Source organism: Homarus americanus, unplaced genomic scaffold, assembly GCF_018991925.1.
Source record: "Homarus americanus isolate GMGI-L3 unplaced genomic scaffold, GMGI_Hamer_2.0 scaffold16430, whole genome shotgun sequence".
In the NCBI taxonomy this organism is placed as follows: domain Eukaryota; kingdom Metazoa; phylum Arthropoda; class Malacostraca; order Decapoda; family Nephropidae; genus Homarus; species Homarus americanus.
Window position 1 is genome coordinate 7,496,130 of NW_024729259.1, and position 18,746 is coordinate 7,514,875.

Genomic DNA, 18,746 nt, shown 5'->3' on the forward strand with positions numbered 1-18,746 from the left:
TGTGGTAATCTTTGAAGCTAGTAACATCTTTGGTAAATATAAAGAGTATAAAGACATTACTCATAATTCTTATGCTTTCTGTATTTTGGTAGCATTATGCAAATATCTTAAATCACACTTTAAAATATCATTAGTAGATCTCACTGCTAGATATTGCTTTTCATCACCGTATTGGCATATTAGCTCTTTATTATTTGATAGAAGCTGTGCATGTGCTATAGGCTTGAAAATTATTTTCACATGCATTTCAATAAGTTCTGGGACATTTTCATGGTTTTTGTTCTTTTAGAGTGACCCAACTAACATTATGGTAACTCATCAAAATGTAAGCATATAAATTAGTCATCTTAATGTAATTTGGTAAACCTTGTTACATTCTTTATCAAGAGCATTTTAATGCAAACCCATTCTTGTCAATTAGCAAACCATCAATGAAAATTAATGCTTTTGATTAAAATATGTAACAATTACCAGTTTTTAGTTTAAAAATCTGTATTTTGATGGCTTACCCTTCCTCCTGAGCAGCCCCAGTCAGGTTCTGAGTGTTGTGTTGGCTGTGCCTTACTGTTGTGTTGGCTTGTATGTGTTGCAGAATCCGCACGGTTGCACGCCTCGCCCCGACTCCTACCCCACTAGTCCTAGTGAACCTGCGTACATGCCGCTAAACAACTTTGACACCATCCGTAGCTACGGCTCAGCTGGAGATGAGCTAGAGAACCTCCCTCAATACCCCCGGGAGTTTGTCCAAAACATATCCAAGTCCAACAGCCTCTATCACCACCACACACCCCAGATTAATCCCCTGGGAACCCCCCGGGGCTCCACTTTGGGTTCTATGGTGGGTTCTGGTTTGGGCTCGACCATGTGCTCCCCAGGTACTACCACAGCTGCTGACACTGATAGTTTGCACAAGCCCTGGAAGGATGCACTTGCACATAATCTGAAGGACACCTACTATGAGAATAACAAGATTCAGAATGGTTTGTATTTTGTGTGTTTTGTAGCAAATGGGTGAGGATTTATACAAGAACATTACAACATTGAATTTTACTAAAACAGCTGACACCACATGTAGACTTTTTTTTTTTTAGTAATACATTGAATTTTTATTAAATTTATTAGTTGGTCACTGAAGTGCGTTTCATACAGACTCATTACGGTATAAGAAAAGTTATGAATCCTTATGTTTCAAATAATTACTGAAGTTAGTAATTCTGTTATGTTCAATTTTGCTTGCATTACTTTGGTGACCCATCTTTGTATTTTATTTTCTAATTCACTTCCATAGAACCTGTCATTATTTTATATAAAGGTTTTTAGATGTTGTTTATGTTACAACAATCTGTCAATCACACAAGGCAACCGTCTTGTTCTTGGCAGATGTAAAGTTCCGCCAGGGTGAGTACTTGAGCCTCAAGAAGCTAAGTGTAGACGGCAGCACCAGGGATGATGCCAGTGTACGTTCAGGGACATCAGTGGATGATCTGCCAGGTGAGATGATAAGAGTTTTTGTGTCCCAGGTTTTCATGTAAATTCTTGGCATGAGCTCACACTTTATGATGTGCATCTTACATTTGTTGTGTGTTTGAGTTGCATAAAGTTTTATGTTACTGTATTTGCATGTTTTTGCTTGTTTTTGGATTAGTTTGATATATGCCAGCACCTGCAGCATTACATCCATAAAGGTATTTTAAAGGTAGTTATCCTTAAAAACAGACTATAAATAAACAGTGAAAATTTTTCACTGCTGGGAAGTTGTTAAAGAATGTAAATTGTCTTATAAAATGGTGTGGTGTCTGAAGCAAGCAGCTTGATAGGTTATTAGTGATTCTCACTCTAAGTGTGCAGCTACAGCCAATTAATTTCTTAATGTGATTTGTAAGGCTAAGTTAGTTAAAACAGAATACATCCAGGACAGTATGTATAGATTATTGCAAATTAGTTCAGATATGTTAGAATTAAAACCTTTTTGACCAATTGTCTCTAGAAAGTAAAATGCGTGAGATTTGTTTTTATTATTTGTAGTCAGTGAACACCTCTTTTAAATGGACTTTTTTAGTTAATGGTAATAATGCTGTATTACGTATAACATGATACACATAAGGTAAAATGGCAGTATTCCTTGACATTGATATGACGTTTGTTTAAAAATCTTAATATAAGTTCATACCAGATCATCATCATTTTTAATGAGAGTGCTTAGTTAGTTCATATGTAAGTCCATGAACCATGAAATGACTGGCAAATTTTGACATTTAGAATTTTGAATGAGTGTGAGTGAAGCCAGTACCGGGTATACAGTATTAGCAACTGGATGAGATGGTATGAAAAAATTATGGTAATTTTTTTTAAGGCTGAGGCACAAAGAGTAAAAGGAAAATGTATGTTGAATAGCATACTTTTGTAACCTACTATAAACTCTGAGTTTAGAAAAAAGAGCATTAAACAGTGTTGCCTTTTGCACCCCTATTACATTTAGGTCATTTTGTTACTGCAGTTTTACATGATCTTCTGTCACACTGTTGTTTCCCTTAACCCATCTTTTCTTTGACATACAGTACTTCACATCATAAAAAGTAGACATACTCACTCCATATTCCTCCATTATCACTTTTACAGGCACATTTTTTTACAGTTTGTTCATGATGTCAAATTCTTCTTTTATTGTAAGTCTTTTTGCTGTGCCTCTCCTTGGCCCCTTGATGTCACATTTTTTTTTTCTGTAGCTTTTGGCATACACATGCTGTATACTGTACACCCCTCCCCCCCTTACACACTAGGCTACAGTAGGCATACACTGCCAACTGCTTTCTACAGTATTGTATGTATGGTTCTTTCTTACTTATTGAATGCACAGTACAGGTATCCCCCAATTTACGATCTACTTATCTACGATATTCTGCTTTAATGCTGGTGATGTATTAAGGCTACCCCCTATATACAATGTAAACAATCTGCATGAACAATGGTTATCATCAGGCCAACACACACTCATCTTTCGGTGCACTTGTCAGCTGCTGTCTATTCACGCGCTGCCATGCAGCCACCCATTGTACGACAGTGCCAAGCTTTGTTCCAGCGTGATCTCACATGGCCGTGATTGTTTAGCTCAACAATTATCAGTCAGTATCAGTGCTGTTATTTATCATCAGTGGTTTTTTGGGGTTATTTACTTTACAGTGAGAGGACACCATGAACATTTACTTTGTACTCTATTTTGGGGACTGAAGTTATTTTAGCTATGTTTTTTTACTGTAAAGTGCTTTTCCTCTGTTGTTGTAAACATGTGAGCAGTGTTGGCCACAACAATGTTATCATCGTTCGCTCTGTTTTTGTGACTGAAGTGAGCAATGTAACTTTGAAAATGTCTGGGAAGACCAAGGCACCCAGGAAAACTCTGTCTCTGGAGGTGAAGCGTGAAGTGGCATGAGACTCCCTAGAGCAGGGGTTCTCAACCAGGGGGGAATTTTCCCCCTCAGGTTTTCAGGGGGGGGGTGAACTGATACTAATATGGAAAAAATAAAGGATTTTCAGCATTATATGCATATTATTTGGAATGCACTTTTTGAGGCAGACAATCTTGGAAAGGAGGGGGGAATGACATTCTGACATATGGTGAAAGGGGTGCATGGGGCAAACAAGGTTGAGAACCACTGCCCTAGAGGCTTTGTGAGAGTCAAGAGTGACATCTCCACTCCACCTTGAAGAGTCCCCTCAGCCTCAAAAGTGACATGTAATGATGACCAGGCTTGTTCTTAATGATATGGTGAGTGTTGTTGAATTGTGTTGTAGGTATGGTATTGGTGTAGGATTTTTTTTTTTTGTACGTGTGGTTGTTGGATTGGCCGAGAACATATCGCATTGAACTCCATGTTAAAACGATCCTGATTTACAATATTTCGACCTGTGATGGATTTTTCAGGAACGTAACCCCATCATACATAAATAGGGGGATACTTGTATAGTACTGTATATGTAACTCTAATCACTTTTTACGTCTTGACACTGCTTTATCGGTATTCTTGGCTAGTTGTATCCTGGGACAGTAATGTACAGTACTGTACTGCACAACACAGATCGTATGTGAAAACAGCAACGAATGAGTTGGCAAACTTGTACAATGGCAGCAGACAATGAACTAAGCACATCATGATAATAGAGTTTGAGGAGGTGGCCTGTGAGATACATCAGCCAACCATAGGTAACCCTTGCAGTCACATGACAGTACAGTAGTAACCAATCACAGTGAATGAGTACTATGAGCCTATGACCTAAGTTTCCCATGCAACTGGCCCACCCACACGCACAGTGCATAAGGCAATCTCTCGAAAATTCATTTGAATGCCCAGAATGGAGAGGTTTATTGCAATTTCTCAGAATTTTGAATTTTATTTTCATGGTACAGTATTGGAAAGTTCCTAGGGTCAAATATTCCATTTTTGGGGGGATAATACCTTTACTGTAATTTTTAAAGGTTTCTGAAATAAATATCATTTGTGTATATGTGGGTTTGTTTTTAGGTGCATGTGTGTGTGTAATAATAATAATAATAATAATAAACGGTTTATTAATAGAGTTGCAGCTGGTGGCTGAAAATATACAAACTTAAATGTGATTTAGACATAATCATATGCGTTCAATACATTTACAGACCTGTACAGTACATAAATCAGGAGTTGTTTATTATTTTAACAATAGATGGGATGGTGCTATTCTTATATTTATCAGTGTGGGCTCTTATGGGCTGAATTTTGTTGTAGTAGCGGACTGCGCGAGGTGAGCAGGGGACTGCCTGTGGCAGGAGGTGGCATGACGAGGATGGTGCATTAGTCCACTGCCAAACCTTGCTAGTGCTTGGTGGTGGAGGTCACTGAGGGATGGCATTTCCAGGGTGGAGAGGGTGTTGTTGTAGCTGGAGTAGTCTGCGCCGAACATGATTCTGCAGGCCCTTTTCTGTACCTTCTCTAGCTGACGTTGTTGGGTAGAGTTGAGAGAAGACGACCAGGCTGGTGACGCATACGTTAATTTGGGGAGAATAAAAGTGTTGTAGATAATGTGTGTGTTTGTACATGCGTGCACGCGCGCGTGTGTGTGTGTGTGTGTGTGTGTGTGTGTGTGTGTGTGTGTGTGTGTTTGTACGTGCATGTTTTTTTTGTACATGTGTTTGTTTTTGTACCCTGTAAGTGTGTGTGTGTGTGTGTGACTCGATATCACACACAAAAGGATAACAATATTGATCGAAGAGGAAATAGCCAAATGAGAAAAATTTAGAAGTACAGTACAGTAATATCCCGTTAGCTGGAGTCCCTCAAACCTGGAACTCTCCAATAGCCAGAATTGAAATTTGCTCGGAATTTTTCAGGAAATTCCAAAAATTCCAGGTTTGGGAACAAATTCTGAGGTTGAAAATCAGGAGCATTTTCTGAAAATTAAAAAAAAAAATATGGAAAATCTGTCCAAATTTTTATTTTTGGGTCTGGGAGCAAATATCGATTTTGAAATAATGGGCAAACCATTTTTCTTCTTTATAATTGATGTTTTCTTATTTCAAAGGGTGATACGTATCCTGAGTATTGCTAATAGGAGTGCTCCTTTTTATTTTATTCCAGACCAAATTGGCAATATCTGCAATAATTACATATGGGAATTAAGTTGAGCTCTCTTGAACTTATACCTATGAATATAGTAATAAATTTTCCTACAAAATCATCTTTTTTTATAATTGACATTAATCATTCAACAAGTAAATCTTGCTTCATGAGTGTTTAAAACCAAGATAAGTGTCTGACAGAAAATGAAAATTAGTCTCTTAACCAGAACTGTGAGCTTTCTCCTTGTGTGTTCCTCTCTTTCTTCTAGCTCTGTGGATTTGTCATTGATTAACTTTTTATTATATCACCTCATAAGCATCTTTCTTCTCTTTTAATGTGTTTTCACTACCTAATTCTGCCATTCCATTCCACCTTGTTCTTCCTCTCGACATAACCCACATACCGTACATGTATATGCTTTGATTTAAATATTCAAGGTCTCTTTTACTATACTGTATTTATAACACAATCCTTATATTGCTCCAACTCCTTTCTTTAACAATCTTTAGTCAGAAGTAAATTTAGCTTAATGCTAGTGCATCTTGACATAACCCTCTTGTTGCTTCCTCCTAAATTGTTCTTTATCATTCCTGACACTCCCTCACTGTAATGACAATTGACAATCCACTGTTTAAGACTGTTGGGCCTCAAGACAATCCACCACTGAAGCTGCATATCACTCACGTGTTTATTACCCTTTATTACTGACCACAGTAATACAGCCCACAAATATTCTTTGTTTAATGTTATCATATCATAATGTAAAGCCAAGTGAATTTATGCATGTGATCATTGTTAGTAATACTAAAAAAAAATCTGTATACAAAGTCCAGTACCCTTTCTTCATTCACATGCTGTACAAAGTATTGCTCTCTTTGTATGTCCAGACTTTGCATCTGCATTACCTGTCACTATTACTTTTTTTTTCATATATTGACACACACTCTTCAGTTCCTCTCTTTTGAATTTGAAACAAAGTATTTATTATTGAGATGAAAGGTAAATGCTATAGTTAAACTACCATACATTTCCAGGATTTTTAAAAATAAAAATTATATGCTCAACAAGCCAGTGTGTCTGCATGTAAGAGATGGATAGTTGTTTGTGTACAGTTAGCCCTCTTTAATCTACTTTATAGAATTACTGTATATTTACTAAATTTGAAGCACTGTATTACAGAATAAATAAAATTATAGCTGCAATATTCAAATAGATCCTTGGATTTAAAACAAACTTATAGTTATTTAAAATTGCGATAAATCTAAATCTTGCAAATGGTGAGATGATGAGGGCTGACTTGGTTGTGAATTGTTGTGACTAACCAGTGTCTGGTGTCTATGTGGTGGCAGGCTACCACTGGGATTGCTCAGATTGGGCGCGACCATCCCAGAATCCACTTCCTAACATCATGGAGGTCCCTGGAGGTGAAGTGAGAGATTCTTCATCATACCATTCCAATGAATCAAATGAGTCTATAGTAGTGGAACCAACAAAAAACCAACCTTTGATGCCACCAGGTGGGTTTTCTATAAATCTTTGATTTGTATGAGGTAATCCTAATACTTTTGTTTATGTAAAATACTGTAGCACTGGTGTTGACTTTTATCAGTAAATGTTTGTATGAGAAGTATTAACCAAATATAAACATGTACACACACACCAAAAAGTATCGGTGCAGGGTGAGATCGACGAGTTCCGAAACGATACTTATGCACTGTGATATGTCGGGAAGGTTGGTAAGTGTATCCTCATAACCCCCCCCCCTCTCCACTAGGTGTTGCCATATGGCTGACAATCAGGGCTGCCAATATACGGCTGGAACAACTCGCCTTTCCCAATACCTATCATCACTGGTCTCAAATTGTTCACACTACAGTATGCACCGATACTTTTTGTTGCGAGTGTACCTAAATTGTAGAAACGTTAGTATAGTAAACCCCCAATATAACGGACACCATCTATAACGGACTTCGGCTTTAACAGACACTCTAATCCGTTCGGACTGGGTTCATATATTATGGACACAGGTCCATCAATGTAAAAAATAATGGATCATTCCTGTCCAAATTATCACAAATAATTACAGTAATACCTTATTTAGCCCATAATGCTGATTTGTCATAGAGCTCTTTGGTCCTCTCCTGGAGTTATATTTTACTAGAAAAAAAATTTAAATCCATATTACAAGATAACATTCGGGACTCGCTGACAGCGGCCATGCTTGTTTACAGCCTCTCCGCCAATGAGAGTGATTTACCCATGTACGCTCTTAGCCAAGCAGCGCTCTCCTCATGTAAAAAAAAGTTCCCCAGTACCATTCAACTTACTTGACATGTTTGCTGTTTATGTCACTGATTTCCACTTATTATAATAAATATTTGTAACCAAAGTTATTTTTTACAAGAAAAAAAAAATTATGAAAATCCATGATACATACAAGTAAACTGTTCACTTGTGCCTGGCGCTGTAGTGGTCATTATTACGCATCATGCCCTCCCCCACCACTTACAACCAACAAGTATCATATGTGTTACTAACGTGTAGAGTGACTTTGTTTATTCTGCTACCCTGCAGACCGTCACTCCATCACCCCAGTTTGAATGCATTCTCATCATGTAAACACCAGGTGGCAGTGGTGTACTTGCCATTGCAGCATTGTAGAAAGAAGCAATTGATAATCCCAAGGAACCAAATCACTGAAATGTATATGAGCAGATTAGAATGCGAAATAGGTATCAATGCAGGTTGATGTACAGTAATCTTAAACTTTCTCATATGAACAAGTTTCAAACTTACATTTTATCTTTTCTTTGGTTGCAGTTGAGGGCCCTGTAGATCCTGGCCGTGATATGGAAACTTTGCCTGCTGATGAGCTCATCAGTGAGTGTGATACAGAGTTTGAACTTGAATCTCGGCCTGATATGGATACCTCCCAGCTTCTCGATCCTAATTCTGATGCCGGGGCTGAATCAGACACCTCCCTCTTCACTCCACAGCCCCAAAGGTAAGCTTTTCTAATTGTCACTAAGTATACAGTAAACCTTGTACTGCATTTGATGCCATATTCTGCAAAAACCCTCTGCTAACATTTGCCTCCTCGCATGCATTGATATTGATGCCCTCCATAGTAACATAACATATTTTACGGCATATAAGACGCACGGCCATATAAGACGCATGGCCATATGAGACGCACGGCCATATAAAACGCATCCCATATTTTAGCAGGGAGTATTTAGAAAATTTTTGTGTATTTTTCTCCTGTATCCATAGTTTTCTTAAAATAATATATACAGTACAGTACCAGTAAATATGAGGAATAAATGAAAATAATACCAATCAGTAAGTTATAACAAAAAATACTGTACAGTACAGTAAAACCTTGCTAAGGTGGACTAATTGGGGGGGAAGGGGTATCCATGATAGAGGTTGTCCACCTAAGAGGAAACTTCTCTAAAAACACTGCCATTTTAAACAGAAAACAAGTACAACACCAATGTATCCAATTTTTATGAAAGAAATACATGTTTTTAATCAAAAGTAATCTGACAAAGTAATGTACACAAAGTAATGTACACTTACTTTTAGTTCACTGATAAGGTCTTGGGCTTAACCTTCTCACCACCTTTACGGATACCAAACACTTTCTTAAGGGCCCAGGTTATTGTTTAATTTTTCAATAATAATGCAAAAAATATGAATGCTACTTCAGCCTATGGTAAATGTACTAAATGTATAAAAAAGACTAAATTATATAAAAAACACCAAAAATATAGTACCATATTTTATGGCAGGGAGTATTTAGGAAAAAACTTTTGTGAATTTTCCTCCAGTAGCCATAGTTTTCTTAAAATAATATACTGTATACAATACAGTACCAGTAACTGTGAGGAATAAATAAAAATACTACCCCAAAGTAATTCTGTATTGCAAAATCAGTAAATAAAAACCAAATGAAAGTTTAACACAGTCGCCATTTGCAAACACTCCTAGTTTCACCATAGTAACGAAGATCAGCTGGGACACCGATTCCCTAGCAAAGCCCCCCCCCCCATCCCCACCTACACTGTGACCGTCTCCCCCCCCCGACACTGAGCCAACTAACTCGTGTGCAAAGAAATGTTTATTCCATTTACGTGTTTGCCTGTAGGACAATTATTTTTTTACTTTTTTCACAATGTGTATGTAGGATGGTATGTACATGTAACCGAGTAAAAATAAATGAAGAAAGTTACATATACAGTATCTACCCAAAAATACAAGTTGAAAAATAGCCATCTCGCAGCTTGGTCCAGTAGCCTTGTGGTTACAGTGATGAGTCTAACCTGGCTACAGTGCCATGATTAATCACTAAGCACGATTATATCAGTAAACACTAATCATAACAATGAATCCAGTGAAATATGGCAGGAAGGGAGGAGAGTTACAACAGCAGATGATGCTCTAACTAGTGGTAACTCACTTACTTCCACGCTCCCGTTGCCAAGCGTACGATCAAAATACAGTACGTATGGGAGAAATACATATCTTGTAGTCTAATTTGAAAACGGTGATGGACACAGTGATAAACAAATTATATAAACCGTGCATTTACCTATGATAACATAACAAGAAATATCATTTCTAGAGTGAACGAAATAATATTCCCACAAACAACAGTTGATAACTCTTATAGTCCTGCAAATATGATCAGTACAGTATCATTTGATGAAGTTTTGAAATATTTTTAATTTTTGAAGTTCTCCATTGGTGTAAAAAAATTCTGGCATTTCAATGAAAATTTCAAAGTACTGTATATTGTAAAGAAATATTGTTGTAGAAAATCATTCTAATCTTATTGCAAATTTTCCATTTTTAAGTACGTACCTTTATATTTTTCTCTCATATGTTTGTACAGTAGGGTATAGGTATTTCTGTAATGAAGCTTTTTATTATTGCTGTACTGTTTTTTGTATTATTATTATTAATATTACCATTTCTTGTGCAGCATATTTCAGATTGTAGATGTTGATACTTAATTTTTTATGTACTGTTGCTTGTACAGTACAGTACATACTGTATTATGTAGTATTATCATGATTCAAATACTTTTTCATTACATTTTACTGCCAATTTTATCATATACATACAATATACAACATTTATACATTATAAATACAGTACAGTAAAATATAGTATCATCTGACTTCTACATAATTCACAGAAGTAGGCATAATAATGAGTAGATTGCTTAACCTTGGAAGTGGGCAAAGTGGCAAGTACTGTAGATTGTTTAACCATTGAACTAGGCATAGTAGTAAGTAGATTGCTTAACCATTTTAACCATTAAATTAGGCTGCAGTAGTACAGTAAGTAGAATGCTTAACCACACAATATGGAGGAGTGGCTGAACTGAAGGAATGAAACCAGGAATACAATATGGCCAACCCTGTTCACAGGCGGGATGGGCACACACTTTTTACTTCAAATGGCTATTCATGCTCCAGAAGATAACTTTAGGGACTATGATGTGACAGGGACAGCAGAATTAATTAATGAATTAGTCTCAATTACTAATGTCTTGAGAGTTGTGAAACAGTATTTGCTTATGGAGGGTGTCGGGTCATAAAAAAAGATCATAGAACCAATCAGTGGAGTTAAGAAGAATCTTGATTCTCGGAAAACTTCACTCTTCATTCATAGAAGGTTCATGTTCTCAGTGTTGTATCCATTTTGTAGGTCTTCTTTGAGTCTAATGCTTTATCAAACTGTACCTGTACAGTATATAGTTTTATAGCCATGCTATTTCCCAGAGATTTCTCTCCATACATTCTTAATTGTATTCATTTTTACATCTTTATTCTTCCTCTGGTTCATTCTTTCATTTCACTTATATCAAATCATGCAGAAATCTTTCCATATCCTTCAAAGTAGTTAGTCATGTGTAGTTTTGACCATGTTCCACTGAAATCTAAATTATATATACTCTTATGTATACACAGTATATGACATATATTTTCTTATTGTTGAAAGATGGCATTTTCTCTGTCTTGGTCAGCTAAGTCAACTTAAAAGTAAATATTTTAATTAGCATGTGTAAGTTTTCAGTATCCAAGTTAAAAATAGAAAGAGCTATGACTCTTAAGTCTTAAATTTTGCCTAGCCTTGTGATTTTTATGTATATTGGAGATTAATTACATGGACTGTAATATTTGGCTATTATTAGTACAGTAATTAACATGAGGAATATCTTATTATTTACATTTTATTTTTGCAGAATACTAACTTCAATTTCAAGTTTCAAATACTTTAGTAGAACTGTGTGCTAGCATAGAAAAAAACCATTATCTATACATGTGCTCCATGTACAGGTATATAATATCTAAACAATTCAGTTTCCCTTCTTTATTTGCACAATAGATGGATAATTTGCCATCCACTTACACTAACAGTAAAAAACATGACAATGCATAGCCACAAGAGTAATCTAATCCTAGTAGAAATAAGACTGGGCAACAGAGATTATTGATGATTATCTAGGATTACAGTCAACTAATCATCAGTGAAGGAAAGAGTTGAATAAGGTGTAAACCTTAAATCTTTCTGCTGATTATTTTTCATTCTCATTCTTATGTTCAAAGGGGAAACTAGGCCTAATTCTCTTCCTGCATTACTAATGAACAACATTTGGCATACACTATAAATTGAAATAATCGCCAAACACATATCATGAAACACCCACATTTTTTCTCTTCAGATATGAGACTCACCCCAACCAATACCTTCCACATTACCAAATTGGCAGTGAAACAGAAACAGAAGATGAAAGAAGCAAGCTACTAAACACATTTGATGACCCTTACAGCATAAACTACCAGCCTCCACCAATCAGTCATCTCCCAGAGGATCGTAATGGTGTCACTTATTCTCCATACCGAATCCGCAGTAATCGCAGACATGATACTGTAAAACGTTTCAGCGAGTTTGGAGGCGACATGTCTGTGATCTCTGGTATGGAGGATGAAGAGGAGGGAGCCTCCCTTTGGGGGGGTGCAGCTTCCAATACATCTGCATCAGACCTGGATAATGTCTGTGATATTGAGGACTCAGAAGTAAACTCGGAATTTGAAAATGATGATAAAACAAAGAAATAAATACTAAGTACCACTAAAACTGTTCATATCTCTTGCAGTCTTCAAAATTGGACTGGATGTCTAAATAGACTTCAAATATTTTGAGTGAAATGCACAAACAAAACAGTAGGAAATATGTATTTTTATATTTGAGAAATCAAAAGACCGGTTAGAAACTTCTCAAACAAGCCTAGAGTGATGGAAAAATACTATATTAAACTGTGACATACAGACAATAACAGGACTCTCATTTATATTTCAGCTGCCATTTCCTAGTGCCTGTATGCTGATTAAGTAAAATAAGGGTTCATATAACTTATGTATATCTTCCAGTGTGCCTAACATCCCAAGGTTTTCATTAATTCATATAATGACTCAGAGAATGGTTCTGATATTTTCTTGTGTGAACCTGAATTGTGATTTCCTTGGGCAAAGTGCCAATTTTTAATTGTTAAAGGAAAAACAAGGACTTCCTATGTATGAAGTGTCAGTAAGTTAGACCTACTTTATAGCACTGGAGATGATAGTTTTTGTGAGCCAGGAAGTGACTGTTGGAGATATCTCCCTGGAATATATAGATTCTCAAGGTCTATGGTGCTATTGCAGTGAACTGTGCAAAAATAGCTAGCAGATATAGCAGTTTGCTGGCATTGACTGGGCCATGTAAGAGTGCTGTGTATATAAATGTGTAAATAGAAAAAGTTGTCATTGTATATAATTTACATAATGTGTTCCACAGAATGTTTATATTTTTTGCAGTGTGAACAGACAGGGTTAGATTTTTTCAGGTATGTTGTGCTGCCTGTGAGGATTCTGGGTATGTAACCAATCACAGTTTTGGCTGAATGATCGATTAGTCTGTATTAGACATTTAGCAATCTCTATGTAGTTTTTATCACCATTTGGACGACAGTTTAGTACTCTAAACCCATTTCATTGTTGATGGTATACTATCATTAATACATTTGTTTTATATTATTTTGAAGGTATTTAAAAACTTAACCCAACTGTTGTGCAATTAAATTTGTAGAGAATATTTTAATACATTTTATTACAAATTTCTTATTTTTCAAGTGTACTGCATTTTTCAATTTACCCCTGTGCCAAAGGTGGCAATCATTTTCTTGTGTCCACAAGTGTCCTTGAATTGAACAGAGCAGAATAGAGATTCGGGTCATTGACGAGAGACATCTTGCTGCATGTCCGATATCCTGTGGTATGATACCGGCCCGTGTCCTGACTGCCCTGAATGTAGCTTGCAACTCTTAAGATTAACTGGAATTTAACAGCTTTTTGTATAATCCTTTTAATTCTTATGTAATCTTTATGTACTGTATATCAATGATAAATTGATTAATCTATTCCAGTATAAGCAGATCTCCAAACAGCTTCCCAGAAAAGGCTTCCTCTTTATCAGTGGAATTCTTTGTACACTGTGGTTAATCATCCAATTGTGTAACACATGCATTGTAACTAGAGATTCAGATTTATCATAATTTACTTATCATTAAGTGTGTGTGACGAGGCCTGCAAAAATGGTTCAGAAGTAGTTGCTGGTATTTTAATTACATTCAAATATTTTCTGGTAATTTTACAGTTAATATTAGGGTTAATGATTGCTGCTTGGTGTTGCTGGTCATGCCACATACAGTGTACTCTGTTTTTGCTGTTTTTTCAAGCTGTCATATCCTCTTTACCATTCCGTTCCTGATAGGTTATTGTACTAACCGAAGTAATTGTGATAATAGCTGTACTCTGTAAAGGAGGAATTCATATTTTTTATGTGAACTAATACAGGAGTAATGGTTATATTAAAACAGTTTTATGGATAATGTATGGTTGCCTTGGCAGCTAATGTTTTATACAGATTTTGTAAATAAACTTGTAATAACTTGTAATCATAATGTCTTTGTATACCCTGCAGTTACCGGTTAACTTGTAATGTTGACCAACTATAACCACCTAAAACAGATACCTGGTAGTAAGAGAGATGATATTTAACAGAATTATATAATAAGGTTCTATTCAAGGAATACAGTATCGCCTCTACTTACAAACTTTCATACATATGAACAAACCTGTCTGAATGTCCTAAATTCCATTCAGTGCAAAAGTTATCAGTTCTAGCAACGCTCAATAGATGGCATTGGTGTACTACTCCCAGCATTCCCAGTCAAGCATCAGCCATTTTAGTTGTTTTTGTTTGAAGTGTTACGGAGGTGATAGTTCATTTCTTGTGGCTTTTAGGAACATTATTGGCCGAGAAGTGTAAAGGTAGTGCCTGATGAGAGTGTGAGTAAGAAAAGACGCATAATTACAGGTGCTCCTCTACTTACGAACGAGTTACGTTCCTAAGGCTTGTTTGTAAGTCCAACTATACTCTTGTAGATACCAAACATACATACTGTAAAAAAATGAAAAGATAATGGATACTTAGTATAGCTATACCCTATAATACAGCCTTAAAACCTGGCTAACTCTTCTCCTCTTAGGTAATGTTTGTTCTATCTGGATTTTTTCTTCAAAATAATCCGGTCTCATCCACATTAAACACCTGTTCTGGCAGGTAACCCCCCCTTGGTGATGATGTTTGTATCTCTGAAAGTTTGTAAGTTGAACATTCTTAAGTAGAGGAGCACCTGTACAATGGAAATGAAAAATAAAGCAAGTGGAAAGAGGTGATAAGATGATAAATGTGGCTCGTGCTTTCAAACTGAATCATTTGACTGTTGGTATGATTTTAAAGGACAAAAAAAATTATGGAGCATGTGAAATGTTCTATGCCTATGCAATTGATTATTCTAAGAAAAGAAGAAAATTGCATGATGAGATGGAAAAACTTTTGTTTGTGGTTGTATGTTTCTCAGGTAGGGAATACATTAAATTAGTATGGAGTACTGTGCTGTACATTAGGTATTTTTCATATTTAACACATTGTTTGCAAGCGATGTAGGTGACTTTGGACTACCAAACAGACCTCCAGAACCAATTATGATTGTAAAGAATTATAACTCCCTTATATTTTCTTTAGGCTCCCAACACTGTCACCATCTATTGAAATGTGGGTATTAGTGGAAAAACTGTTTCAAACTGTGTAATTTTAGTAATGAAAGCCAAGAACAAGGAAAGCTCAAATCAGGTATTTATTGGTATGAATGTATTACAAGAATCTATTTTTGGAAATGTTTGGATCCAATTACCAGCAAAGACTAATTCAAACCCTTGGAAATGAGGCATTAGTGCAATGTTTAATAGTAGTAGAACAAACAATAATATATATATATATATATATATATATATATATATATATATATATATATAAAACGAGGAAGTTTCCTGTGGTTATCAGCATATATTTGGATCACGCACACCTACAGTGATTTATTGTAAAATAAATAGATGTGTCTATAGGTTGTTTCATTGAAAGTCCTGATGCGCCAAGATTAACATTGACATTATTCTGGTGGGTGTGTCTCATAAGTAAGACAAATAATGTAACTGTAGGAAAAATCAACGTATTCACAGACTGCTTCAGTAATCCTTTGTTAAATGCCAAGAATCATTAACATTTTACTTAAAAAATATTATGATGGATTTGTTTCCTAATTAATAAAAAAGACTGATTGTAAACTGAAAATATCGTAAGGTAGACATGACGATAAACTGTTTCACTGTCCGTGATAATACAATATTAACATGACTTTTAGGTTAGGTAGGATATAAATATTGGTGGGTTGGCCAGAAGAAAAACACCTAAATCGTAATGCGGCCCATGACTGAAGAAAGGTTGCCCATGCCTGGCCTAGATTATGCCATAGACGGGCAAGGGGGGACCTACTTGAGGTGTATAAACATCTCAAAGGGCACTACTCAGTCGAGTGCCCTTACCTGGAGCTGGCAGACGCTCACTCCACAAGGAGACACAGCTCAAGGTTGATGAAGAAGACGCAAGTCCAGAAAACCGAGGGGTAACTTTTTTGGAGTGAGAGTTGTGAACTCTTGGAACAATCTGCCAGAGAGTGTTGTAGTGTGGTCTATGTGGCGCAGTTTATGGCCACATACACACGTACAGTAAGGGAGATCTTGCACTCAGGATGGAGGTGAGAAAGGAAACTCAGAATACCTTAACTCTACATGTAATGTATGTACAATACAGTGCTAGGGAGTTACTGTGTGGTGAGGAGTTTGTTGAGAGGAGGTTCTGTCCGTTTGGGAGCATTGAGTAGAAAATGCCTCAAATTTCACCATATCATAGTAAGTTCTCTCTGTTTAATATACAGTCAACCCTCGCTTTACGCGGTCCCACATTCCGCGTTTCCACGTTTACGCGGTACCCTGCCGAAACAGGAATGCTCACATTCCGCGGTGCGTGTACCCCTTTACACGGAGAACGGCTGGCGAGCCGCGCCATTTTTGGATTCAAGCCTCCCGCCATCCGCCATGTTGTGTAAGCTGCGCGAGCATGGTGCGCACAAGGTCGCCTAGTCATCAAAACATTACCGAGTTCTTCACCCGCCACAGCCGGCCCAAGTCAGTGATAGTGATAATTATAGTGAAGACATGGACTTATATGGACTTTGAGGGGTTTGACAAAGAGGCCCTGCAAGCCTCTATGGTGGATAGTGATACAATTGATACAAGTGATACAGGTGAGGGCCAATAATCTGCCCTCTGCCTCGGAACCAACCGCCCATCCCCGTGTGCCCAGCCATCTTTTCTACTAATGTAAGTGTTAGAAAACCTAATATTATTGATATTTCTCTTAATTATTAATTGTTTGTGCATACCATCATCAAGTTAAGATGATATTTTTACTACAACATAGTTGTGTGTCGTCAAAAAGTGGAGTTTGGGGGTCGGCCCGGACTCTATCTCAATTAATCCCATATGTTATGTTATTCACTTTACGCGTTCCTCACTTTCCGCGGCACCCTGTGGGTTACATTAACCGCGTAAAGTGAGGGTTGACTGTACTGGGGAAGTTAGATAAGGTTAGGTAGGTTCGTCAGGTTAGGTCTCTTCTGTTAAGTAGCTTTTATTTAAAAAAAAAAAACTTTTTAACATATTTCCACAAACTACAACACTATAATACTGTATAACAATGAATATCCGGCGTTTTTATAATTATTTTCAATCAATTTCGCTCACGGGTTAGTCCTATATAATTACCATAGTTTTTTAATTAGACTTGCCAAATAATGTACAAATGTGTCTTCTACTTGAGCAAAATTGGATAGTGGCCACAAAAAAGTTGTAAAAATAGGCTAAATAAGAGGTCAAATTAAAAAAAAATTACCTCACCTACATTAACCTACATTTTTATATGTTATTCTACAATAATAGCTGGGTTAAAAAATATATATTTTGCATTTTTTCCACCTCTGGTCCCCGAGATATGCTAGGGACTGTCAGTTGGTTGAAAATGTTCAAAGGAGGGCCACCAGACTGGTGCCTGCACTTGGGCACCTCAACTACCCTGAGAGATTGGGGCGCCTGAACTTGCCTAGCTTATACTACAGACGGGCAAGGGGTGACCTAATTGAGGTGTACAGGTATAAGCATCTCAAGGGGCACTACTCAGTCGAGTGTCCTTACCTGGAGCTGGCGGACGCTCACCCCACACAATCTGCCAGAAAGTGTTGTGACTGCACCGAGTGTGAGTTCTTTCAAGACCAAACTTGACCAACACTGGAGCAGGTTCAGGTACATTGAGTAACCAGTGCCTGCCCAGTACTGTACTTGCCAACAGTGCGTAACAGAGACGTGACCGATCGCCCAAGCGGCTAACGAGCCGATCAGTGATGAAGAAGATGAAAGTAAAGTAAAACAAGCACAGATTGGAGTGATTGGACTATACAGTAGTAGTATAGTACAATATATACAGGATGCGGCTTAGCTAACTTAGTTAGGATATATAATTTTGTGTTAGGCTGGTTAGGTACTAAAATGTTTGGGGAAGGTATGTCTATAAAGGGGGGTTGGAGGCAATTAAAGGGAGTAGTTATACGCACGTAAAGTCCTTTTAAACCTGGCTGGGCGCTGG

The 18,746-nt window shown here is 36.9% G+C and overlaps 1 protein-coding gene across 4 annotated transcripts in view; it reads left to right on the plus strand.

Annotated features, from left to right (window-relative positions):
- Positions 1–14,601, plus strand: part of LOC121866494 (fat-like cadherin-related tumor suppressor homolog) — a 205,712-nt gene extending 191,111 nt beyond the window's left edge. For 2 of the 4 annotated variants that reach the window (XM_042366219.1, XM_042366221.1), the window contains 5 exons: positions 593–980; positions 1,381–1,491; positions 6,941–7,108; positions 8,412–8,595; positions 12,328–14,601. In XM_042366219.1, coding sequence (XP_042222153.1) covers positions 593–980; positions 1,381–1,491; positions 6,941–7,108; positions 8,412–8,595; positions 12,328–12,724 — 1,248 coding nt within the window. In that variant the 3' untranslated portion in view covers positions 12,725–14,601. Of the gene's footprint in view, positions 1–592; positions 981–1,380; positions 1,492–6,940; positions 7,109–8,411; positions 8,596–12,327 lie in introns of those variants that run through there. The other 2 variants (XM_042366220.1, XM_042366222.1) reach the window with 2 other exon arrangements.
- The last annotated feature ends 4,145 nt before the right edge of the window (positions 14,602–18,746 follow it).